We start from the raw sequence: 27,294 nt of genomic DNA, 5'->3' as shown, positions 1-27,294 counted from the left end.
CCCACGAATTGATTTACCCCCAACTACTGGGAAATTGTTTGCTTATTTGTTTGTTTGTTTTAAATCTTCCCGGGTGATCCAAATGTGTCGCTACCAAACCAGAAGAAGTTTGGGCTGGGAGTTCGCCACGATGGGCCCTAAACAAGGACTACAGCTCAGGAGGACCCCAGACTCGATTCCATGAGGAAGGATGAATTCTTGCAGGAGAGAGGAAGTACTCCCAAGGAGAGGTGCTCCCTGGCACCAACCTCAGGCCCTGTTCTTGGTGAGTCCTAATTTAGATCAAGGCCTCATCAAAAAGGGTCTAATCTCTCTTTGTTTTTGTATTTGCACTATAATCACTTAGTTTGTTTTTATTGTTTTACTGCTGCCATTTACTCAGTAACAGCCGAGTTAGAGTTATCAGTTACGTGTTTATTGTACTTCTCTTTTTATCGTACACTGTTAGCAGGTCCTGTTGGCCAGCAGCATTGTGGAGGGCTGGCCCAGCAGGGAGGGACTGAAGTTGCAGCAAGCCCCTGGGGCTCTGCCGGGCCTTCCTGCTTCTGCGGCAGGTGGCCTGGGGGAAGCCCTTGATCTTGAACCCAGACAGTTAAGGTCAGCCGGTGGCCTCTGCTTTCAAAGTGAACTCCCCAGCTGAGTAAGTCTGTGAGCCCAGGAGGCTTTCTGAAAGTGGCTCAGGGCCTAGTCCACAAAGCTTCCAGCCCTCAGAAGCACTGGGAAATGGGGCAAGGGCACGGGGCTACCAACAAGGGAAGGGTCGATCAAGCATGGCACATTTGAGTGGAATACTGCGGACCGAAGGAACAGACCGGATTTATGCGTTTCAACAGAAGATCTCTCAAAATGTGGAGTAAAAAATGCAAGATGCTAAACCATACATGATGCCATCTCTGTGAAAATACTCCCTCAAACACAATACGGTGTATTTTGTGTAGACTTATATATAAAGGAATGGAAATGTCTATATTTTTTAAAGCTCTGGGGCATACATATCAAACTCATAAATAATAGTTACTCCTGGGGATGTGGAGACAAGAACAAGTTCTAATGGAAAGTGATGGACAAAGAATGTATGTCAGTAATGTTCTGATTTTTTTTAAGTTTATTTATTTATTTTTGAGAGAGACAGAGAGAGCATGCTAGCAGGGGAGGGGCAGGGAGAGATGGAAAGAAAGAGAATCCCAAGCAGGCTCCACGCTGCCAGCACAGAGCCTGACATGGGCCTCGAACTCAGGAAACGTGAGATCATGACCTAAGCTGAAACCAAGAGTTGAACACTTAACCAGCTAAGTCCCTGTTCTGATTTATTTTTTAGGAAATTAATTTACATATGTAATTGAGCTTATTTTTATTTATGTATTTTTTATTTTATTATTTTTGAGAGAGAAAGAGAGCATGAGCAGGAGAGGGCCAGAATGAGAGGGAGACACAGAATCCAAAGCAGGCTCCAGGCTCCAGGCTCTGAGCTGTCAGCACAGAGCGCAATGCAGGGCTCGAACTCGCAAATTGTGAGATCGTGACCTGAGCTGAAGTCAGATGCTTAACCAGTTGAGCCACCTAGGTGCCCCAGGCTTATTTTTAAAAATCTAATTTTTTGTGTGTAAAGGCAAAGCATAAGACTTGGAGTTTGAAAGTGTGGATCAAAGCCCTTCTCCATTCCTATCATCCCTTGTTACTACATGGCAATGGGGCCATTATTAACCCTTGCCTTCACTTACTGCCTGGGTAAAATGGGCATAAAAATAAACATAGTGACTCAAGAGGGCTTCCTAACGAACTAAGTGGCCTGCTGGAGAAATATATAGTTAGCATTTGTTTTTAAAAACAATTTAGAGTCTTCATAAAATCAGGCTCAAAATTAAATCCAGGGTGTCTCTCCGAAGACAGAGAAAACAGAGCAATTATAAAGGAGCCACCCTGAGTTTCCTGAGAATAAGTCATGCCAGACTAACATTACTTTCCTTGTTTATAGGAGAAGAAGGGAAGGAGAAGAAGCAAACATTTAAGCTGCTTTGTGCCCCAGGCTCTATGCTGGGTATACACAGAGTTCACAGCAGCCTGAGAGTCAGGTTTCTCAATTTTACAGATGCGGAAGCCTGAAAAGGGTTTAGCTGCATTAAGGAACATGCCTCGGGGGACACTGAAGATCTGGATTCAGATCTACATTCACCCAGATTCCCAAGCAGCTCACAGGAGCAGCAGCAGCAGCAACAATGGCAATAGCCACTTCTATCCTGGGATGTCATTATGGTAAGTTTTATCACTCACATTTTACAGGTGAAGAAAATGGGATGCAAGAGAGATTGAGTAAGCTAGCCCAAAGTCGTAGGTCTGTCTCATTCCAAAGTCCAAACTCTTAACCATGCCCCTCTATGGCTTCCCTCCTCTAACTACCCTGTCCCCACCACCCTCAGGAGATTCTGGCCTCCCCCAGGGGGAGAGTCTATCAGAATCTCTGAAAAGTAGAAAGGGACAGGGCAGCCACATACAGCTCCAGGTGGCAACCAGCACTCTAGACTGTGTTAGTAGATCAAGTTGACTGATTTATGTGGTTAGGGTACATGGAATCCCATGGCTGTCTGGATTGCAGCAAAACTTCTGATAGAGATGCTCTACAGAGCTTAGAGGTCAAGAAAGAGATAAGGGAGATGAAATCTGATGCCAGTTGTATAGTAGGTTGAATTGTGTCCCCTAAAAAGATATGTTGGAAGTCCTCACCCCTGGTACCTGTGAATGTGACCTCATTTGGAAATAGAGTCTTTGCAGATATAATCTAGTTAGGATGAACTCATACTGGATCAGGGTGCCGGCTAAGTCCAATGACTGGTATCCGTTTAAGAAGAGGGAAATCTGGACATAGAAACACATAGAAAACACACACAGAGGGAAGAATGCCATGTGAAGATGGAGAGATGCAGCTAAAGCCAAGGGATGTCAAGGATTGCTGACCACCAAGAAAGGCTAAGAAGAGGCGAGGAAGGGTTCTTCTCTAGAGTCCTTGGAGGGAACGTGGCCCTCCTGACACCTCACCTTAGGACCTCTAGCCTCCAGAACTGTGAGAGAATGAATGTCTGTTGTTTTAAGCCACCAGTTTGTGGTAATGGTTCTGGAAACCCTGGGAAGCTAAAACAACTTGGTTGCTCCATAGCTGATTGCATCATCACAGGATAGCATGTGGACTTGGGCAGTAGGACAGAGGGCTTTATCCTTGACCCAAATTTATCTTATTATCCTCTTGGATGAAAATAAAGAGTATGTCTACCAATCAAATAGGTGGATTATGCAAAACCTGGAAAGATGCTTATACTGAAGACAGGATCCATATTCAAAACACCTCAACCAGCTGCAATAATGGGCCAAATTTTATAAGTTGAAATTTAGCAAAGGCAAATTCCTTTATTTAGGTTCAAAGAACCAACTGCATGAATGCAGAATGAGGAACTCCTGGCTTAATGACAGCTTATATAAAGAAAGGTGTTGGTGGAAGCTGAATGTGAGCGAACAATGCACTGCAGTCACTAAAAAAAAGCCAATGCACCTTCAGGTGCTCCACTGACCAGGAGAAATGAGACAAGCAACCCATGGGCATTTGGGCTGGTCAGGCCACATCTGGAGCTTCATTCAACTCTGGGTACCACATTTTAGTTTTTTGACACTACTCAGCATCCGGGGAAAGAGAGCTGGGAAGGTGAGGAGTCTAGAAACCGTCACGCAGGGGCACCTGGGTGGATCAATCGGTTAAGCCTCCAACTTCAGCTCAGGTCATGATCTCGAGGTTCATGTGTTCAAGTCCCACGTTGGGCTCTGTGCTGACAGCTCAGAGTCTGGAACCTGCTTGGGATTCTGGGCGTCCTTCTCTCTCTGCCCTTCCCCCTCTTGCTCTCTCACTCTCTCTCAAAAATAAACAGACAAACAAAAAAAAAGAAACTGTCAAGCAAGGAAAATCAAAGGACCTAGGTTGTTTCCCTAGACACAAGAAGATGTGAGAATGCGGGACATATCTTAAAAATTTAACAGCTTATGTGAAGCAGAGGGAATGGGCCAGTTATGTAGTGTTCTGGGAGGTTCCTAACCAGCAGCTCCTCTGCTGATGAAGGCAAGTAGCAGTGTCTGTCTTCAGGCAAGAGCACAACTGTTGGTTTTGCAGCATCTAGCCTCTCTTTTTCTAGTAACAGCATCCAGATAGCCTTTGTGAGACCATTTCACCCGCACTTTGTCCATGGGTCTAGGCACGGATATGTGACTCAGGCTTAGCCAATCCCAGTGCTCTATCTCTTTGGCTGTAGCAGTCTGTCCAGGGATGGGCATGTGACCCAAGTAGATCAATGAGTGTCTATCCCAGGTGGTTTTTTGCACCTACCAGGCAGAGACCGTCTCCATCCGTTAGGATCACAAAGCTGGTAGGTTAGAAACCTGGAGGTGCTGGAGACGAGCTTGCCAAGGTGTGAGAAGAGCCTGCTTGAGAATGAAGTCGACATGGAAATAAGAGCCAAGAAATGGAGACAGAAAGATCTCTGCTAATGCCGTGTGAACACTGGATCCAGCCAAGACTAAAGCCCATTTGTGACAGGACACAATAGCTGTTCACCAGTTTGAGTTGGGGCTTTGTCATTTGTGGTCAAGTGTCCTAATACATACCTACCTGCAAGTGTAGTGGGCTGATGAAGACATCATACAGAGGGAATAGTAAAGATTGAGACTTATTGAAAATCGTCTGTATGTAGAAATTGTGGTAGACTTTTAGGTTTACCTTTTAAAAGCATTATACTTACATGTAGTTTAACGAGTTAAATAGTTCCGTAAGACTTGTTATGAAAAACAGTTGTCTTGGGGCGACTGGGTGGCTCAGTCAGTTAAGCGTCAACTTCGGCTCAGGTCATGATCTCGTTTCCTGAGTTCGAGCCTCGTGTCGAGCTTTCTGCTTTCAGCACAGAGCCTGTTTTGGATCCTCTATCCTTTCTCTCTCTCTCTCTCCTCTCTGCCCCTCCCCCGCTCATACTTTCTGTCTCTGTCTCAAAAATAAACATTTAAAAAAACAAAAAAAGAAAAAACAGTTGTCTCTTGCAACTTAGACCCCATTTCCAACTCCTCAGAGCCACTTTCAACTTTTTCAGCTAATTCCTTGTCTATCTACTTATCACTATCGAAGATTAGGACGTAGTTCATTTTGCTCTCCCTGGCCCCATCGCACAACACACTTCCCATCCCCCCCTTCCTCCTAAATGAGTTATGATGTAATTTTCTTTAGATCAGCATTCACTGTTTATATTTTTGGCCTTGTAAACTCTAGTCACAGCTTATGTAGTATACTATAATGACTTTTTCCTGTACAACATTTTGTTTTTGCTGGAGTTAATAATTACCTTACGTTTTTCATTTGCTTAGTGTTCCTTATGTCCATTATTAATCCAACCTCAATCATCCCCCCATTTGTGTGTAGATCTCTAGGCAATATGCTCATTACGTTAGCTGTTCTCTCAGTTGCTGCTTCCAGAACAGACGCATCCCTTCATCTGCCTTCTGATCTGCTGTGGTCTGGACTAGTCACCCTCCAGGCCTTGGCCACTGCTGTTGTCTGGGGCTTTTCCTTCACCATCAGCTAGACAGTCCCTCCCCCTCGCTTTATTGGCTCTCAGCTCCTGAATCCCATTCCTTCTTCTTTCTTGGTTTACACTGTTGTTTGGGCAGAGCACACCCTTGAGTAGCTTCCTGAGACAGTGGATGGGTGCGCAGAAGATAAATTTTTGAGATCTCTTCTGAAAATGTTTCACACTCACACTCGATTGCTGTGGATTGGATATCATTTTCCTTAGAATTCTGAAGATCTGGTTCCGTTGTGTTCTAACTTCCAGAGTTGCTGTTGAGAAGGCTGATGTCATTCTGATTCAGGAAACGTTCTTATGTAACCTTTATTTAATTTATTTTTTAAGTAATTTTTTTTGGCATCCTCAAAACTTGTAGGTTCTTTTCATTGTCCCCAGTGAGTTGCCCTAGCAGATCCAGAGATGAATAAGTCAGTCCCCAAGGAGATCTAAGGCCAGTGGAGAAGATGTTTATTGGTTATCAAATTTCCCCAAAAGTTAGAAGCTTAAAACAACAACCATTTGTTATGTCAGTTTCTATGGGTCAAGAACCTGGGGACAGCCTAGCCAGATGCCTCTAACTCAACAAAGCCAACCAAGTATCAACAGGCACTGCAGTCACCTCAGAGACCTGACTGAGGAAGAATCTGCTTCTGGCTCATTCACACGGCAGCGGACTCACCTCAAGTCCTTACTGACTATTGGCTAGGGACCTCTGTTCCCTGCCACATGGGCCCCTCCAAGGAACTACTCCAAGTGACAATTTGCTTCCTCCAGAGTGAGGGCTCTGGGTTGGGGGAGGGGGGTCGGCAGCCAGGTCAGAAGCCACAGACAGTCTTTTTGTAACCAATCTCAGAAGTAATATCCCTTCACTTCTGCCCTATTCTTGTTGTTGGAAGGAAGTTACTGAGCCCAGCCCACACTCAAGGGGAGGGCGTGACGCAGGAGAGATACCAAGAGGCAGGGATCATGGGAGCCATCCAACTAGAGGCTGCCTACCACAATAGGCAAAGGGGTAATTAGCACATAATGTGGTGAATACTGGGAGAGGCAAGTGTGGGCTGTGCAGGAGCTCAAGAGAAGAAATGCCAGCCTTTGCCTGAGGAGATCAGGGAGGGCTTCCCAGAAGCAGTAGCTTTGGATGGAGACTTGAAAGATGAGTGGGAGATATCCGAGGTGCACCAGAAGGTATAAGAGCCTCCCAGGCCAAGTACGTGCAAAAGCCAGATGTGTGAAAAGTTTTGGTGGGTTCTGGAAGCAACACAGCAGAGCCTAGAGCAGAGGGTAAGATGCAAGGCTGGGATGGGAAAGACCCGCTCCTGAAGGACTTGTGTTCTCTCCTAAGGAGACGGTGCTTTATCTTGAAGGCTCTGGGGAGCCACGCCTAGCTTTTAGGGGAGTGAGATGTCTAGATTGTGTTTTAGCAATCCCTGGCTGCTAGCTAAGTGGAGGAGGACAGCAGGAGCAAAAGTAGGAGGCAGAGGACCAGTGAGGGGGCTGTGGTGGGTATCCAGGTGAATGTGGGGGTGACTTGGAGCGAGGTGAACGTGACCAAGGAGGCTTTTATGGTGTCCGTGGCAAGGGATCCAGCCTGTGAGCCATATGAATGGAAGGGAGGGAGGGGCTACACAGCCCAAAGTGGGCTCCATGGATGCCTATTTAATGGCTAGGCAAGTGGTGAGCAGGCTGGGCTTTGCTCCTGGGGGGTTGGCAGGGTTGGGCAGTAACCTTGCGAGCCTGGGAAGAATGGTGGGGGTGGAGACGTCCGCCACCCCTTTGGGTCCCTTGTTTGGCCCTGGGAGGTCCATGTCTGAGTCCTGTTAGCCATTCTTCCTCCATACTTCTTAGAGGCCTCCCTATCTGTAGGCTGTAGCTAAAGCTCGGCTCCAGACCCAGGGCTTGGCATACAGGGGCTTCTCAAATCCTCCCTCAAGCCCACTCCAGCAGCCGTCAGAGTTAGGCTCACCTTCGTCCTCCTGAAGTTCGTGAAAGACCTTCAGGCCTTGAACTAGCTGTCACTGATCTATCAGCCTCATCATCTTCCCCTTCTCTACGTGACTGTGGGCAAGTGAGTCACTTCTCAGTCTTCTGTCTATAAAATGAGGAGGCTGAGCCAGCTGCTTTGCATAGTCTGTGCTGGCTTCTGGGATTCTATCTCCCACCCACCTCTCTGGGTTCTGTGGATAAGATGCATTCCAGCCATCCTGATGGCTGACTGCATCCCCTTCTTCCCTCTGCTCAGGCCTGCCCTGGGAGCTGTAGGGCCGCAGTGAACTTAGCTCCTCATCTTTATTCTTCAAACCTTTTTTTGAAGTTTGGCCTTGTTCTCAGTTGAGCATACTTAGGTACTGACACCGGGGTGTCCTGGCCTGGGATCTACCCAGAACACCATGAACTATCGGTGGGACAGTCTTCCAGAAGTCACAGAGTTTACCCCTCTGGTCTGGACTTGACTATTCATTACAGATAATCCTTTAAATAGGTACTGAAGAAACTTCTGTGTAACATGTTCATATTTTGCCAATCCCAATGGCAAAATTCTTTCTTAGGTTTAGTCTGAATCCTTCAGGAAGCCTTAGACCAGTACAAAGCTACATTCTTAGGGGTCCTGGATAGAAGACTCAGACTAGGTCCTGTCTCACGTAGTTTTCTGGCTCCAGAAGTGGGGGCTCAGTCCTCCAGGTGGGAAGGGGACCCCTTTCCTTTTACCCCCTGCCCCCTCTGACTAGGCCTAGCCCACACCTGTGTGGGGCCAGGTCTGGCTGCTGCCGCCCTTGGCACCAGAAGGGCTGAGGGTGTTATGTAACTGGTCTTGACCAGACATTCTGGTTCCACAGGTACGGCCTACAAGTTAAAAATTGTTCTAAAAATGCAGTGCAGCTGCCTAAACACACAGTCCTAGAGGAGGAGGCCAGGGGGCAGAGGCCACAGTCATCAGAAGGATGTGTTTTCCATGGTGACATTGGGACCAAGCGCTTTGACCTGAAGGGAAACATCACACTCAGGGACCAGTGGCACATGCCTGTTCCCCAGAAACAGGTTCTGTGGCCTCATATCCTCTGAGCTCTTTTCTCTAGACCTACTCTGTCTCCCTCTGATTCCCCCCAACTTCCAGCCCCCCTGTCCTCCACTCACCCCCCCATGAGAAAGTGGCTCTGGCCCCACCTCTTCATAATCCTGTCTGGTCTCCATCTGTCCCTGCATCAGAGTCTTGCTTTTCTGTTGTTTTGTTTTGTTATGTTTTTGATGTCTTGTTCCATTTCTATATCTTCAGGGCTCCTCTAACCTTCCCCTGCTGCTTCTTTGCTGGTCCCTTCTCTTCTTTTTTTTCCTCTTTTCCCCCCTTGCCTCTGCTCCCCGGGATCAGACTTCCTTTCTCCTCTCCCTAAAATGTGCCCCTCACCCTAAGTCTCTGGTCCCTCCATCTGTGACCTTGGGGAAGTCCCTTCACCTCTCAGTCTCTGAGAAACAGGGACAATCCACTGTGTTGCCTGCCTCACAAAGTGGTTGTGAAAATCCAAACAGGTGGCGCTGACTTCTGTGCACATGTACAAAGACTTTAAAACACTTGTTCTTCAGTGCCTTTGTTATGTATTTATTAAGCACGTACAATTTGCCAGGCAACGTGGTACGTTCTGGGTATGTAATGAGGAATGAAAGACACCAGTGGGGTGGTCCCTAAACCTGCTCATTAGAATTATGTGGAGGGCTTTGGTTCGTGGGTTCTAGCCCCATGTCAGGCTCTGCACTAACAGTGTGGAGACCTGTTTGGGATTCTCTCTCTCTCCCTCTCTCTCTCCATTTCTCTCTGGTCCTCCTGTGTACACGATCTCTCTTTCCCTCTTTCTTTCCCTTTTCTGTCTGCTCCTCCTGCATGTGCACTCTCTCTCTCTCTCTCTCTCTCTCTCTCTCTCTCTCTCAAAAATAAATAAATGAACTAAGTGATGACATTTATTTTAATACTGTTTCTCAGATTTTCTACCATGAGCGTGTATTGCTTTTATAATTTTATTAAAAACGTAATTTTAAAAGAGAAAAGATTACAGACTGGAGAAAAAGTTTGCAGCAAATAAGAAAAAGATTAGGTTCATAAATAGCTAATCAAGACTGATTATGAGCAAAAAATATGAATTAATTTCATTCAAGGGGAACTCCAATAGTAAATAAATACCACGCCATACCAGATTAAGCTAACAAGATTCAGTCGTATTAACCCAACCACAAAAGCTCTCTGCAGAGTTGGTGAGAACATGCTTACATACTGCTAACAAAGTGTAAATTGTTTCACTGGGGAGCAATATAGCCATAAAGCATTAAAAGGCTATAAACACGGGCGCCTGAGTGGCTCAGTTGGTTGAGCTTCTGACTTTTGAATTCAGCTTGGGTCATGATCTCAGGGTGGTGGAATCGAGCCCCACGTCGGGCTCTGTGCTGACCATGAAGCCTGCTTAAGATTCTCTCTCTCCCTGTCCTGCTGCCCCTCTCCCCCACTAGCTCTCTCTCTAAAAAAAAAAAAAAAAAAAAAAAAAAAAAAAATCTATAAACAAATATCTATTTATTTTTAACAGCAAAAAGAAGCAAACTAAGGGCACCTGGGTGGCTCAGTCAGTTAAGCTTCCAACTTCGGCTTAGGTCATGATCTCACAGTTTGTGGGTTCAAGCCCTGCATCAAGCTCTGTGCTGACAGCTGAGAGCCTGGAGTTGCTTCAGATTCTGTGTCTCCCTCTCTCTCTGCCACTCCCCCACTCACACTCTGTCTCTCTCTCTTAAAAAAAAAAAAAAAAAAATTTTTAAATTAAAAAAAAAAAAAAAAGAAGAAGCAAACTAAAGATCCAGCCTTAAGAAAATGAATAACAAGGGCCACCTGGCTGGCTCGGTCAGTGGCACTTATGACTCTTGATCTCAGGGGAGATCTCAGGGTTGTGAGTCCGAGCCCCACTCTGGGTGTAGAGATTACTTAAAAATAAAGTTAAACAAAAAGAAAGAAAAGAAAATGAAAAACTAAATATAGCTTCATCAACCTGATGGAAGATCGGGCTGCCATTAAAAATTCTGTGTATGAAGACTACAGTAGGATAATGAAGGAGCATTTATTTTAAAAATGTTAAGTGACCTGCAAAATATGACATAGATCACCAGAAGTGAGGCGATATCAGGTATGTGTGCATTTAGCCAAACAGGAAGAACTAGGCAGAAAGAAAATAACAATTTTAGGCTTAGAATGCTGAGATCATAGGTGTTTACTTTTCCTTTAAAATTTCCTTTAATGTCTCTATATTGTTTGTACAACAGTTCTTTTTAAAGAGAAGTCAGGATGTGGGTAAGAATGTGGAAAATATAGCCACATGCCGTCTTCTCCCTCTCCTGCAGTCTTGCCCAAACCTCCACCTCCTGCCTGGCCCTCTGGCCCCACACTCTGGGAAAATCCTGATGGCGGGTGTAAATTCTGTTTCACCCAGTCATTGGTGCCTGGGGCTCCACAGGAACAGCCAGGCTGGCTGCTCCCCTTTGCTGAGCCTGCCTTCCTGTCAAGCTCTTATACGCTTTATCTCAACATAATCCTCACAAGTCAGTGAGGCCGGTGCTATTATCTCCATTTTCTAGACTTAAAAACTGACTCATAGGGGCACCTGGATGGCTCATTCAGTTAAGTGTCTGACTCTTGATTTTGGCTCAGGTCACGATCTCATGGTTCATGAGTCTGAGACCTGCATCCGGCTCCATATTGACGGTGGGGAGCCTGCTTGGGATTCTCTCTCTCTCTCAATTTGCTCCTCCCCACCCCTCAAAATAAATAAATAAACTTAAAAAAAACAAACAAACAAACCTGACTCATAGAGATTTGGATAACTTGCTCAAGGTTGCGGAGTGGGTAAATGCCAACTGCAAGCCTCTGTTCTTAACCTGTGTGCTGGGCTGCTGGGTGACACTGTTCTGTCCTGTGATAACAACACATGGTCTCCGGGGAGTGGCTGGGGTGTGGGGGTTCAAAAACAATACATGTTCTCCATTTAACAGAGGGAGGAAGACATATCAAGAGAGAAGTGTAGTGAACTATGCTCTTCATTCAAATGTCACCTCCTAAGCGAGGATGCACTGGGCCATGTTATCCAAAGCATCTCTCCCCAGCCAGTCACTCTCTTATTACCCTGTTGTTTCTTCAGATAATTTAATCACTGTCTGATAGTCTTTAAGTATTTGTAAGTTCCATGAGGACAGACTTTCCTCATTCACCTCTGTATTTCCCAGGACTTAGCACAGAGTAAGTGCTTCATGAAGGTTTACTGTTTGCTGAATCACCTGGATGAATGAAAGTGTTGTAGGCACTGTGGGAGCAGACACTTACACAGCCGAGCAGAGCAGGGAGCCAAGGGAATTATTTCAAAAGGAGGAGAAGGGGGCAGAGAAATCGCACCTGGGACAGTTTGAGAAAGGGAGTGGAATGCACTTGTTTGGTAAAAGATCACAAACACTTTTAAGACCCTTCAAACCCAGAAGAGATGTGTCTAGGGCAATGGGACAACAGTCACAGGGTTTAGAGGCAGAGATCCTGGGTGCGGCCCTGACTGTGCAGAGAAACCAGACTCAGGGTCCCGGCTGGAGGGAGCCTCTGAGCCAATGCTTAGGTTCTACCGGTTTTAAAGAGGCATACTTAAAGCGACTGCATTTCCTTCTGACTAGCAGTTTATCTTCTCTAATTTGGCCTAAGCTAATCATGACAAGTGAGAGCAAAGGTGAGTACAAGCATTGTTGTTAAGGACAAAAGCTAAGAAAGCCTGTCCATGCACAGGGGAATGGTTCATAACGACTGTGTACTCATTAAAATGCACGTGTAGATGTACATATTTATAGATTTGAAAAGATACTCAAGATATATATTTCATGAAAAAAACACATTTCCAAGCAGTACGTCTGGTATTATTACATTTTGATTATTTTTTTTAAGATTTTAAAAATAAAGTTTATTTATTCATTTTGAGAGTGGGAGAGAAAGAGAGAGAGAGAGAGAGAGAGAGAGAGAGAGAGAGAGAGAATGAGAACGAGAACTCCAGCAGTGGAGGGGCAGAGAGAAATGGAGAGAGAGAATCCCAACCAGGCTCTGCTCAGCACAGAGCCCCATGTGGGGCTCGGACCCACGAACCACAAGATCATGACCTGAGCTGAAATCAAGAGTCAGATGCTCAACCAACCGACTGAGCTATCCAGGCACCCCTCATTTTGACTATACTGGTTATCTCTGATCAGTGGGCCTGCAGATGATTTGTGTCCTTTTATTGCTTATTTTTGAAAAACATTCTACATTAAGTATAACTTTCTTGGATAATAAAAATGAGAAGAAAATGAGAATAAATAAGATCTGGACTGTCCTCCAGAGATGGGGGTTGGCAGTGTGACCAGACGGGTGTGAGTTGACTAAAGGGAAAAGCACATGGGATTCCCAGGGAACAATATCCCCAGGGAAGGAACCTCAGTCCCTGTGTGTCCACAGAGGAAATAGAATCTTCCCCAAACAGAGCAGGTATTGAAACCCAGTCAACTAACTCTAATCAGCTTAGCATTCGTTCAGTACACTCAAGGCATAGCCTGCCAGGTGTATGGATAATGGGATTAGAAATGCAAAATTGATTTCAGGACCACGGGGATGTCCGAGGGTGGCAGCGTGGAGTGGAGGTCAACAGCTCTGCCCCAGGCCTCCCAGCAAGTGGGAGGCACTTGGGGGGGGGGGGGGGGGTCTGACCCTCCCTGGGACAAAGGGGTGGCAGAGCCTCTTCCCTGACGACCCCATTCCTGTCAGTCCCCTTCCAGGGAATTCTTCCTTATATAGGTTAGGTTTTCTGCCACTATAATTACAAATCCAATATTTTCATTGTTTTTCTCTGATTATAAAATACTTGAAAGATACAAAAATGATTGGGGCGCCTGGCTGGCGCATGCGACTGTTGATCTTAAGAGTCATGAGTTCAAGCCTCATGTCGGGTGTAGAGATTATAAATAAATAAATAAATAAATAAATAAATAAATAAATAAATAAATATAAAAAAGATAATAAAAGTTTTTCTTCCCTTAAAAAATAAATAAGTAAAAATAAAAATGTACATATGAGGAAGAAAAATATGACCGATAAACCTGCACCCCCGAAATATTTTTGTAGTTCATTTTTCTTCTATACTTCAGTTTGCATACATAGGCATAGGTGGCGTCATCCCATGTCCCGCCCCCGGGATCCTGATCTCTTCAGTTACCATCAAGAGTGTAGTGTCCCCAGAGACCCTAGAGGAAGTCTTCCCAGCCTCATTCCTTAGGCCCAGCTCCCCGGGCAGGGCTTGGCCCACACTGATGATAGCTGACTGGATTATCTGCCCAGGAGAGATGGAGACATCTCTTCCCCACGGTGCACCCTGTCCTGAGAACCCTCAAGGAGCAAGACTCTCTCAACAGTGGACTGGATTCTCTTGGGGACCAACATGTGGAGGGGCACAGAGTTGGGCTTAAGACCATAAAATCCCCCATGACCATGTTTTCTTGTGTCTTAACACAACCAAGATGGCACCCTGCACAAAGGAGCACCACTAACACCGCCATATCCTTCATTTCATATAACAGGCACCTCACCATTCCTACTGTCCGGGTCTGGTTCTGTGGGATCCCCCTCACAGTTTCAACAAGACAATTGTGATTTTAGCTTGGCTTTCTGGCTGGTAACCCACATGGGAAAAGCTAGAGGGCCCCCCCTCACACGGCTTGGCCGGTTGCTGATTCTCTGACTTCCCGGCCTGGATACTGGGCCATTTACGTGGCTCGCTCAGATTGTGAGACCCTGGAGAGTCTCCATCTCTGCCCTCTCCGTCCAGGCTGCTTGAGGTAATTGGGTACTGCCAGAACATGCAAGCTGACACAGGGCCCTAGGTGGGTCCCGCCAGCCAAGTCTACACAGGCCCGGCAACCTATCCCCTTAGACCACTGAGCTAGCCTGAGGCCAGGGCTCACCTTCCTCCTCTTCCCTTTTCCCGAGGCTACACTATGCAAAGCATAAAACCTCTACTCTGGTCCAGCCATCTGTCTCCGGTTTATCATCACAGTCCCCACACGTTTACTCTCTCAATTTTTTTATTTAATGTGTATTTATTTTTGAAGAGAGAGAGCTAGCACAAGCAGGGGAGGGGCAGAGAGAGAGGGAGACAGAGGATCCGAAGCGGGTTCTGTGCTGACAGCAGAGAGTCCAATGCGGGACTCGAGCTCATGAACTGAGATCATGACCTGAACCGAAATCAAATGCTTAACCGACTGAGCCACCCAAGCGCCCCCACCCACAAACCTTTACTTTCTAACTGACTCCCTGCATCAGCACTCCATGAAAATGCAAACTCTTTTTACAAGACGTTCCATTGATCAGAAACCTCACAGTAGTTTCCTTCTTTACTCAAAGTTAAATCCATTCCTTACAAAGCCATCTTCCGGGGCCCCGCTGGGCTCTTTACTGTTCCTCCGATACATTTGGCATGCTTCTCCCTCAGGGCCTTTGCACATCGGTCCCCTCTACTTGGAATGCCCTCACCTCAGGTATCCATTTGGCCACCTCTCTCACCTAAAGTCTTTGTTCAAACCTCCCCTCATCGGTGAGGCCCACATTGTGCCTGTGTTTAATACTGCGGTCTGCATTCCCACCCATACCCGTCATTCTGCTCTATGCTCTTTTTCCAATAGCTCTGTCACCTTCTAGCAGTCTAAATAATAGCTTATTTATTTTTTTAGTGTCCAGCCTCCACCACCCAGAGTGTAGGTTCCAGGAGAGCAGGGATCTCTGTCCGTTTTGTTCACCGGTATATCTTGTGTGTGTATAATGGTGCCTCGCACAAAGCAGGTACACAAGTATAGGCATTGAATGAATGAACAAAAGGTATTTAGAATTCTGTTTCTAGGAGGAAATTACTGATGGGGAAAAATAAATGTACTTTTACCTGGAGCCAGAGGCAGAAGTAGGGTGGAAAATGTTCACCACAGTCTGAGTTCCAGTTTGTTTTGGAATCTCCAGCTCACTCTCTCACTCTGCCCAGTCTGTAGTGGGGAGGAAGTGTCTTACGCGTGCACACTGCACGTCTATATGCGAGCCCGTCCAGGAGACTTCAAAGTAAATGGGCAGAGATGCCCTCGGCTTCTTCAGCCTCCATCTTGGACCAATTAGGTTTGATCTCAAGAACTTCCTGGACCATCCCAGGAAGGAGGGAGCTGGCAGAGTCCAGCAGGTGGAGGGCCCACAGAATCATTCTGTCTGGTGATACTTTCCTTTGTGGGCCCAGTTGGGTGTGAATTACCTGAAAGAAATGGGATGAATTAAATGATGCTCTAAAAGACCCTGAGGGGCGCTTGAATGACTCAGTTGATTGAGGGTTGAGCGGTTCAGGGTCCCACTTCGGTGCAGATAGTGATCTTTTGGTTCGTGAGTTCCAGCCCTGCATCGGGACTCTGCGCCTGCTTTCAATCTTCTGTCTTCCCCGCCACCCCCACCCCCGCACCTCCCCCGCTTGTGCTCTCTCTCAAAATAAATAAACATTTAAAAGTTCTTGAGACAGCTCAGATGTGGTGGGAAAAGTACATGTTTTGTAGATACAAGATGTGAGTTCGGGTTCCACCTCTGCCAATGACTAGCTGAGTGATAGCTTTGGAAACTCCTGTAGTAGGAAGAGTAATGATCCCCAAGGACACCCATGCCCTAATCCCCAGAATTGTGAATGCATAACGTTACTTGGCAAGGTGATTTTGCTGATGTGATTAAGGTTGTAGGCCTTGAGATGGAGACATTGTCCTGGATCATCCTGGTGGGCCCAGTCTAATCAATGAGCCCTCAAAAGCAGGACACTTTCTCTGGCTGAAGAAAGAAGAAAAATGAGGTCCAAGGGAGGTCTGAGAGATTTGAAATGTGAAAAGAACCCAACCACCATTGCTGGCTTTGAAGATGGAGGAAGGGAGCCACAGACCAAGGGATGTAGGTAGCCTCCAGAAGCTGAGAATGACCCCCAGCTGACAGCCGGCAGGGACACTGGTACCTCATCCTACACTGCATTGAACTCAGTTCTGCCAACTACTGGCATGGGCTTGGATGCAGATTCATCTTCAAAGCCTCCAGAAAGGAACACGGCCCTGCGGGCAGCTGATTTCAGCACTGTGAAACCTGAAGCAGAGAACCAGCTGAGCCATGCTGTGCCCTGACATCTGACCTACAGAAAGTTGAGATAATGCATTTATGTGGTTTTGAGCTGCTAAATTTGTGCAACAACAGAAAATGAATATTCTCTTTGAGCCTTGATTTCCTCAGCTATAAAATGGAGACAGTGATGATAGTATCCATCTTACTGACTTGCTCAGGCACCTGAGAGATGTCCACTGTCCCCAGAATTTGCACGTGGTGCTCTTTCCCACCCTCCCTGCCTGCCCTGTCTTGGTTGAGGCTGGAAGGGGCGATCCCTAAGTTGAGAGCACAGAGCAGGAGTAGCAGGGATCTGTTGTTGAGCCTTCTGTTGAGAAGAGAACAGCCTCAAGACTAAGAACCCCATCCTTCTAAGACAGGCGGGGGGGCAGTGAACCCTCTTCCCAGCTCTTGGGGGAAGCCAAGGCCACGGTGGTTGACAGGAGAAGTGGTCAGGGACCCCATTGCCTGTTCCTACTACCCCCTAATGCATAGTTCCACTCCTCCAGGAAGTACTTCACATACATATAGATCAGCCAAGTTAGAAGGGCTTTTTGAGACCATCTGGCCCAAACTGCTGTCACACACTTGGGAAACTGAGGCTCAGAGAGAAGGATCCTTATATCACACACGCAGTTACTATGAAGTCAGTGATGAGGCCTCAGACTTCATCTCTCCCCAAAATTCACATCATGCATCCAACAGGCTGCACCAAAAAGCAAGCTCAAGTCCCAAACAGCCCCCACCTCCACTCACCACTGGCCCTATCCCCTACATCAGCTGGCAGCTTTTAGCTTCTAGACAGGGGCCAAGCCATCCTGTTTACTCTTAGCTAGAGGGACTTATCACAGAGATAACCACATTCTCCCAAGACTAAATAAAAACAGCCACACTTCCAGATATTCATTCATGTATTTATTATTTATACCACACCTACTTCCAAAACCTATTTGAGGTGGCTCACAGTAAAAGCCACACGTACAACAGAGCTATTCAAAAGGGAATAAATGTCCAGTCAAAACCTTTCATGATTTTCAGACTGTGGGAGTGATTTTTTTTTTTTTTTAATGACAAAAGAGGTCTTTGAGCTGAGGTACTTGAAGGGGTCAGGTCTTGGTATAGATATTTAAGTGTGCCTGGTCAGGTTGAGTAGTTAAAACTGGAGCATCTGATGGAGTGCAAGAAGCAGGGGTAGGAAAGAACAACCATCGGGAGGCCAAGAGCAAGTGGAGGAGTAAAAGGCACATTTTATCCTACCCTCCCCCCCCCCATTCTTCCTTCTTGGATGCTGAGGTGCGATGATGTGATGCCTGGAGCTACAGCCACTGTTTTGTGGCCATGAGGCAAGACATACCCAACATGCTGAAGACGACAGAATGGAAGGAGCCTAGATCCTGGAGGACAGAGTTGAGCTACTGAACCAATCCTGAAGAGTCCACCATCAGTTGTGTGAAATGATGAAATGTTTCTATTGTTGAAGTCACTATTAGTCAGATGTTCTGTTACTTGCAGCCAAATGCATACAAATAGATGAATTGAAAGCTCACTGTGGTCAGCATGAGATGCAGTGGAAACGGACTTGTTTTTCCCAAAGGATCATAAAAAGCTTCTTAGAAAACATCATTGAGGAGGATCTTCAAGGATAGGTAGGAGGGGCCCCTGGGTGGTTCAACTGGTTAAGTGTCTAATTCTTGATTTCAGCTCAGGTCATGATCTCACAGTTCTCTCTCTCTCTCCCTCAAAAAAAGAAAAGAAAAGAAAAAAAAAGAAAAGAAAAGAAAAAAGAAAAGGATGAGTAGGAGTTTGCTAGGCAGGCAGGGGAAGGCAGGGCATGCCATGCACGTGAAAAAGGCTTGGAGGTAAGAAGGAAGATGCAGGGTAAAGCGGTCACTCACAGAGGGCTGAGAGGTGAGAACACATCTGGAAGAACGTAAGCAGAACACAAGGGGCCCTAGACCCAGGATAAATGTGGATTTGGTTGAGCAGGTAATAGGGAGTCAGTGTGGGGCTTAGGCCAGGGCTAGAAGTGGGAACTGGAGGAAGTCAACAGGTTACCAAATATCCACGAGGAAGGATGAGTTTTGGGAATGAGTCAAAGGGACCCAGAATACAGAGAGGGAGCCAGGATCAGTACTGAGACTTTAAAAAAAATTTTTTTTTTAACATTTATTTATTTTTTTTTGAGAGAGAGTGAGTATGCAGGGAAGGGGCAGAGAGAAGGAGAGAGAGAGAATCCCAAGCAGACCATCACCAGCATGGAGCCCGATGTGGAGCTCAAATTCAGAAACTGTGAGATCATGACCTGAGCCAAGGTCAGATGCTTAACCGACGGAGCCAGCCAGGTGCCCCTCAGTATTGAGACTTTTTTACCAAAGAATTTCTCACCTTTGTTTTGGGCCTTATCTAGGGACTGCTTGTTTTGTAGGAACTAGTCACCCTGATGGTAAGAACAGTTAGTCACACAGAAAATCTGTGTGATTCACAGCAGCTGCTGGGAAAGTCCTTACAAAGATTGGGAACCCTCAAAAAGAATATGCTGTGTGCTATAGCACTTCAGAGCCTGGCCAGTCCCCTTCACAGCACAAATGAGGAAACTGAGCCGAAGAAGGGGTGGGAGCCAATAGGCCACACAGCCACCTGGAGGCACAGCAGGACTGGAACCCAGTTAGCCTGGTCCTTGGACTAGCGCTCAGCCCCACCATCCTCACCTCCAGTCACAACTATACATGGCCATGGATCAAACAAAGAACAAACGAGAAAACTGGGCCCAACAGGATGACACGGCCCAGCCTCCCCTCAAACAAAGAGAAGACAGATCCACGTTTGAAGCATATTAATAGGGCCTGTCTCCCAGAGTGAGGAAGTTAAAGATAAAATTCCTTAAGCCCATACTGATTACTTTTAGTACTCCTTCAGAATTCCTAAGAAACTAAACTTTTCTTTAAAAAACAAAACAAAACAACAAACAAGTTTTGAAGTTGTTTGAAGATAAAAAGTATTTTGTGGGCCAAGGCTGGTGAGGGGATGGCCTCCATGTATTTTGAAAGAAACTTGGGAGAGTTCCTCACTGTTTGAGAGGCTTCTGCTATGAGACCACAGACATATTTGGCACCCCTTTGCTGCCCACTTACAGCGGTCTCAGAGTCTTTTAAGCCTGCCGAGTTACATGGCCCTGATGTGCCGGGGCTGACCAGGCCGGCTGCCCTCAGATCCGTTTCATCACCTACCAGCTGCAGGCCTGTCCTCTGCTCTCTCTGTGCTTTGGTTTCCTCACCCATACATGAGGAATATAATAAGAGTCACCAGCTCAGAACGCTGTTGTGAGGGTTAAATGAGTCGGCGTAAGGGCCGAGGGCAGCGGTTGCACCTTGTTCCATAAATCTCGGAAGGGAGAAGGGGGCCAGCTGTATCCAGCCTGACTGGGCCGCCTGCAGGTAGGTGCGGTAGGCCTTTGCTGTTAAGTGTGGTCCCTGAACCAACAGTAACTGTCACCTGGGAGATGGTTAGGAAGGCTGGATTCAAGGCCCGACCCTTAGCCTACTGAGGCAGAATCTTCATTTTAGCAAAAGATCCTCAGGGGATTCAGGTGAGCATTGAAGTTTGAGGAGCCCCGAGACAGGCCCCTTGGAACGAGCACTGAAGGCATCTCTAAGTGGAGGGGTTTGGCCCCATTGCAACCAGAATCTTCTGGCCCTCCTGATCTTGAGACCAGATGCTCCTGGAGCTGCTGTTTTATGTCTCCCGCCTGCCTGCTAGGGAGGCCTGCCCCCAGAGCCTGTCCAGCCCGACTACTGCTTTCTGCAAGTCTGTCTGGATGTGACTTTTGTTTCCCTTTCTCTGGTTTGAGTCCAACAGGTGGGGGCACATGGGAGACCCTGGCCATGCCTTGAATTTGCCTGGAACAGGGAAGTGTGGTGCATCTTCTGTAGAACCTTTGGCTGTGACCAGGAATGACCTTCCAGAAATCCCTAGGTCCCGCAGAGCTCAAGGTACTTTCTCCTAACGGCCATCTAAAGGCCAGCCCACCCTGGTACTGAGACAGTCATGGGACTGGCTGTGGGGGTGACTAATTCTGAGAAGTTGGGGTCAACTAAAACCCTCAGCAAAGCAGAGAGGGGCCCATTCATTCATTAATTCTATCCAGTAGCATTTTTAAATAAATGACTGTATTTAATTGGTTCAGGTAGTTCCACTTACTCCAGGAGTCAGGAAATTTTTGGTGTTGCCACCAAATATTTGTGTGACCTCAAGCAGGTCAGTTTCCATGTCTGGGCTGAGAAGGGATTAGTTGTAAAAGGAGGGAAGTTCTCTAAGATGCCTTTTCTCTGTTCAGAAGTAACATAAATACACCTGATTCAGTAAGTGGGGATCCAGTTAGAAAGGGCCTAGGAGGCTAAGCTGTAAAATTCAGATTTGATGTTTTAAACTTGTACTGCCCAATACAGTTACCACTAGCCACCTGAGGCTGTGAACACTTGAGACATGGCTGCTCTGAATGAGATATGCTCCAGGTGTAAAATATATACAAGATTTTGAAACTTTGTATGACAAGAAGAATGTAAGATATCTCATTAATATTATGTGGATACGTGTTGAAATTATAATGTTTTGGATATGTTGGGTGAAATGGTAGACTTTATTACAATCAATTTAGCCTGTTTCTTGTTTTTTATTTTATATGTGGCTACTAGATGATTTAAAATTACACATTGAAGTGCGCTTGGGTGGCTCGCTCAGTCAGTTAAGTGTCGGACTCTTCTGCTCAGGTCGTGATCTCACAGTTCATGGGATCCAGCTCTGTGTCTGGCTCTGCCCTGGTGGTGCGGACCTCCTTGGGATTCTCTCTCCCTCTCTCTCTGCCTCTAATGAAAGTTCAGGCTTTTCTTATACCTCCCCAAAATGTCCATTTGAATGTATAACCTATTGTTCTGTCTTTGGGGCATGACTTGGTGCTCAGTTGGTTATAAACCAGGAACAGGTCTCTGGAGTGTGAAGATAATTCTTCAGGTCATACTTTCATGACCTGGCAGGGAGATAAGTAAAGATCTAAAATAAAAAGACATGTTCACGCTGGGAATGGTATTGCAATGTAGTCTCCTGGTACAGTGAATTCTTCCTGGGCATAGAAGGCAATGCTTTGTGGTTTGGATAAAGACTGGAAGAGTAACAAAACGTTAGCCGCGGCTTACAGGAAATAAGTTACCAAACCATGCCTCTGTGGATCAACTTCCTCTCATGAAATCCCCTCAAAGCGGCCCTGTAAGTCATTTGCCATGTGGATTTTGAGAAACTGGCCCTCTCCTTTCTTCACCTTCTGGCCTCCTGAGCTTGCTGACTAGCTGCCATTCTGGGAGGCCTGGTCTGGAGGCCTCTTCTTCCTTGCACATGCCTGACCATGCTCTGTCCAGGGGTGCCTAGTTGGGGTCAATGTGGCAGTCAGAGTGAGGTTTGCAAGGGCACAAGAGAGGAAGAGCATTCACTTAAGTGTCAGCTCTGAGCCTCCCTTCGTTCCAGACAAAGCCTCCTGCCTAGCTACAGCCCAGCAGATCCAGAGTGGCTCCCACTCCCGGGTTCTGCTTACTCTACCCAATTCTCTGTGCCCTTGACTGTGGAGCATGGGACAGTGTGGATGGGGCCACTGTCCCCCCTAAGGACCGTGTCTTCTGGGGCACTAGGACTGCATGGCCTGTACCCTCTGGGCCAGTTGCTTGGGCTATTTACAATAAGCACATTTTTCTCTCAGTGATTTGGAGAGGAACCAAATTCCCTTGACCTAAGCTCTCATTGTACAAACAAATGATCCCTCAAAAAGCCCTAGAATAAAAGGGTCATAGTATCCTTTGGAATAAAAAATACACAGGATCAGATAAGAACGGGCTTGTTTATGGTGTGAACGGAGCTGGCCGCTCATTTCGTGGTCGTCACTTGCTCCAGCCTCCCCAGGGTACCCTCTCCATCCAATCCAGCCACCGAACACCCAGCTTTCTATTACAAGGGCCCAGAGGAGGGGACTCCTGGCTCCGCAGTCCCAGCAGGGAGGGGCATTTCTGATTCTGGAGCCCCGGGCTTTCTTGGCTGACCTGGCCCTGATTGTCTGTGGCATCAGGATTGAAACAAGCATCACTCACGCCATTCCTTCTTTCTTTCTTTTTTCCCTCGTTTTAGTCCTTTGTTTTTTTATGTTTGCATTATCTTACTTGACAGTTTGAAGTGTATAAACAAAACAGACAATTTAAGAATGGGCCGAGAGTTTGGGGGAATTTCCCTCAGAAGCTAAACCTGTTTAGAGTAAGAGTTCCTGGTTCCAGCGCAGCTGAGTCAGGGCCTTGTGAGCTTTATGTCGGATTCTTCTATTTTTTTTTTTTTTTAATTTTTTTTCAACGTTTTTTATTTATTTTTGGGACAGAGAGAGACAGAGCATGAACGGGGGAGGGGCAGAGAGAGAGGGAGACACAGAATCGGAAACAGGCTCCAGGCTCCGAGCCATCAGCCCAGAGCCTGACGCAGGGCTCAAACTCACGGACCGCGAGATCGTGACCTGGCTGAAGTCGGACGCTTAACCGACTGCGCCACCCAGGCACCCGGATTCTTCTATTTAAAAATGTAAGGTGACCATCTACTCCAAGTATTCTTGCTGGTGCCCACCCTCAGAATCCAGCCCCCTCACCCCCCCCCCCCCATCCAGGCCTGGCCCAGCTGACAGTTCTCTCCAGAGACTCATTGTGGGGAATGTCATCTGGACCACATGGCTCTGGCCTCAGAGTCAGCGGGAAGAACAGGAGATACAACTCGGGAGCGGACGTCATTGGCTACCTAAGAGGCAGCCTAGTGGACACGTTCCATCTGTCAGTACCTGCTTCCCCCTGCCCTCCACAGTCAAGGCCACTTAACCCCAGCCATGTGTTCTGGGGCCAATCCTGTTTTAGATCAGGAGCTGAATTTGATTCTGATCCTGCTCTGACTCTATTATTTATTTATAGTTGTAATCATTAACCATTTGTTGCACTCTTGCTGTGTGTCAGCTGCTGTATACATAGTGCCATTTAAAGCTCTAGGAAAATAAATAAATAAAACTGGGAGCCCTACAAGGAAGGGACTATTAAGGTCATGTAGAACATGACAAAACTGAGGTTGAGGAGATGCAGGAACTTAGTCCCAGAGTCAGGTTCACTCCAGCTCCAAGTCTGCATTATGTCTTTTGTGATTTTTTTTTTTACTGTAAAATATGTTCTCAAAATAGTGTCTATGACACATATAAATGATCTAATGCGTTACAAATTATGACAGATCTTATATACAAATAAGTTCTTGGTTATGTATTTTAGCGATATGTTTACAGCTTGTTTTTTGCTTTATTTGCGGAATCTTTTCATAAAAACAAATTCTTAATTTTAATGGAATAGGATTTATCATTATTTTCCTGTATGATTTTCCCTTTCCATAGAGTATTTAAAAAAATCATTTCCTATTCCAAAGTCATAAAGATGGTTTTCTATATTGTTTTATAGTTTGGCCTTTCATGTTTGTACCCTAAAGGTTTTTTTTTCAATGTTTATTTATTTTTGAGACAGAGTGAGAGAGCATGAGCAGGGGAGGGGCAGAGAGAGAAGAAGACACAGAATCAGAAGCAGGCTCCAGGCTCTGAGCTGTCAGCACAAAGCCCGATGTGGAGCTTGAACTCATGAACTGAGATCATGACCTGAGTCAAAGTCAGAGAATCAACTGACTCAGCCACCCAGGCGCCCCTCATGCTTATGTCTTTAAACAAACTAGAGGTCTTTTGTGTGTGTGTGTGTGTGTGTGTGTGTGTGTGTGTGTTTTGTTTTGTTTTGTTTTTTGAGCGTAATGTAGCATATACGAAGTTACAGACATTGTGTGTGTGCTCTCTAAACTCACATAGGAACTACACAAACCGGGCTTACTTCTTTCAGTTGAATTTTTGCAAGATTTTATTGAATATTTACTGTGGGCCTATCTAGAAGTAGGTCTTGTATAGTAAAAAAAAAAAAAAAAAAAAGAAAGAAAGAAAGAAAGAAATTACAGATTGCTAAAGTCTTGAATCATTAATTAGGAATTTACTGTTAAGGAGAATACTGCATATTTGTTAGCTTCCTGATTGATTGTTTTCACATGAGTATATATATGTTTATATGGGTTCTGTGGGTCACTGGGGATTCCCAAACTCACTTCCTTTGAAATGAATCTGGTGTGGTGTGGTAAGCCTTGGGTTCTTGTTCACATTCTATTTTGTTACTTATCTTTCTCCACAGGGATATGCTATGGTCCAGAGATTTTCCTTAAGATCCTGCAATGATCCTCTACTTTTTCACGAGTAAGTGTTTGTGAACAACTAAATCCTTTATGTGGCTGTATGCTTCAAAGATTAGGTATAAGCATGGTTAAGATCAAATGGGCCACGATTGGGTCATTAGGTCCAAACAACTGGCTTACCATAAGCCTACCATTGCCACTCTAGATAAACTCAAAGCTGATAGTCCATTATATATGAATTTGTAGAACAGAGGTGGTTATGGGAGTTCTTTCTCATCCAATATGAAAAATTCCTTTTATTATAAAGTCACCTATTATAAAGGTTTCATCATGAAAAAAATAAAAAAGGCACTTGCATAGGGGAAGAAAATATCTCAAATACTACAGAAAGCTATAAAATGAAAAACTTCTCTTTCTCTCTTTCTTACCTTGGCCCACTCCCTAAAAGTTAATCATTATTGATAATATCCTATGTGTTCCATCCCCCAGGTTTCCTCATGCCCCTTTCCAGTCAGTTCCCACTGTCCCTACTTCCTGCCCTTCCAAAGGCAGCCACGTTGCAGCTTGCTTGTTTGACTGACTCTATCTTGGATGTGATTTGGTCTCAGTGCTTACAGCTCTACCTTGTTCTTTTAAATAGTTGTATAATAAATAGCTGTATAGTATGCATGAGATGGGTGCATCAGAATTCCTTATAGATAGACATTAAGAATGTTATCATACATGAAAAGATGCTCAACGTCACTCCTCATTAGGGAAATAAAAATCAAAACCACACTCAGATATCACCTCACGCCAGTCAGAGTGGCTAAAATGAACAGATCAGGAGACTATAGATGCTGGAGAGGATGTGGAGAAACGGGAACCCTCTTGGGGCGCCTGGGTGGCTCAGTCGGTTGGGCGTCCGACTTCAGCTCAGGTCACAATCTCGTGGTCCGTGAGTTCGAGCCCCGCGTCAGGCTCTGGGCTGATGGCTCAGAGCCTGGAGCCTGCTTCTGACTCTGTGTCTCCCTCTCCCTCTGCCCCTCCCCCGTTCATGCTCTTTCTCTGTCTCAAAAATAAATAAACGTTAAAAAAAAAAAAAAAAGAAATGGGAACCCTCTTGCACTTTTGGTGGGGATGTAAACTGGTGCAGCCACTCTGGAAAACAGTGTGGAGGTTCCTCAAAAAATTAAAAATAGACCTACCCTATGACTCAGCAGTAGCACTGCTAGGAATTTACCCAGGGGATACAGGAGTGATGATGCATAGAGGCACTTGTACCCCAATGTTTATAGCAGCACTCTCAGCAATAGCCAAATTATGGAAAGAGCCTAAATGTCCATCAACTGACGAATGGATAAAGAAATTGTGGTTTATATACACAATGGAATACTACGTGGCAATGAGAAAGAATGAAATATGGCCTTTTGTAGCAACATGGATGGAACTGGAGAGTGTTATGCTAAGTGAAATAAGTCATACAGGGAAAGACAGATACCATATGTTTTCACTTTTATATGGATCTTGAGAAACTTAACAGAAGTCTATGGGGGAGGGGAAGAAAAAAAGAGGTTAGAGAGGGAGAGAGCTAAAGTATAAGAGACCGTTAAAAACTGAGAACAAACTGAGGGTTGATGGGGGGTGGGAGGGAGAGGAGGGTGGGTGATGGGTATTGAGGAGGGCACCTTTTGGGATGAGCACTGGGTGTTGTATGGAAACCAGTTTGACAATAAATTTCATATTAAGAAAGAAAGAAAGAAAGAAAGAAAGAAAGAAAGAAAGAAAGAAAGAAAGAAAGTTACCATAGGGGTGCCTGGGTGGTTCAGTCGGTGGAGCATGTGACCCTTGGTCTTGGGGTTGTGAGTTCAAGCCCCACATTGGGTGTAGAGATTACTTAAAAATTTTGAAAAAAAAGGCTTTAAAAAATTTTTAAGTTTTGATTAGTCTTGAAGATTTTTGTACTTTTTCTTACTTACTGCCAACAGTGGGTTCTTCCTTTTTGCTAAACTTGAGGCTTTAAGGGAAAAACAAAAACTCAGTTTTTACTATGGAGCCTTACAGACTGAAGCAACTTTAATACCACATACTTCTGAGAAGTATGATTTGGATTGTTCCTCTTCAGTGGTTTGTGGGACTTTGTTAAAATTTTTCTTTTTCATTTGGGTAGGAGTGGAGGAAACATTAGGACTTTTGTGTTTTTTTTGCCAGTCTCCAACTCTGATCATTTTCTACAGATTACCAAGTCTGGAGGGGACAGTCCCCTGTCAGGGG

At 45.7% G+C, this 27,294-nt stretch overlaps 1 protein-coding gene across 3 annotated transcripts in view; it reads left to right on the top strand.

Moving 5' to 3' along the window:
* Window positions 1-2,095: 2,095 nt before the first annotated feature.
* TFRC (transferrin receptor) overlaps window positions 2,096-27,294 on the top strand; it is a 75,367-nt gene continuing 50,168 nt past the window's right edge. The window contains exons 1-2 of one of the 3 annotated variants that reach the window (XM_078453090.2): window positions 2,100-2,253; window positions 25,041-25,102. In XM_078453090.2, the coding sequence (XP_078309216.1) occupies window positions 25,081-25,102 (22 nt within the window). In that variant the 5' untranslated portion in view covers window positions 2,100-2,253; window positions 25,041-25,080. Of the gene's footprint in view, window positions 2,254-25,040; window positions 25,103-27,294 lie in introns of those variants that run through there. The other 2 variants (XM_078453089.2, XM_078453091.2) reach the window with 2 other exon arrangements.

Source organism: Panthera onca, chromosome C2 (assembly GCF_046562875.1).
Source record: "Panthera onca isolate mPanOnc1 chromosome C2, mPanOnc1 haplotype 2, whole genome shotgun sequence".
NCBI classification, from domain to species: Eukaryota; Metazoa; Chordata; class Mammalia; order Carnivora; family Felidae; genus Panthera; species Panthera onca.
Note: the sequence above shows the minus strand (reverse complement) of the source record. Positions and strands in the feature narration are given on the sequence as shown.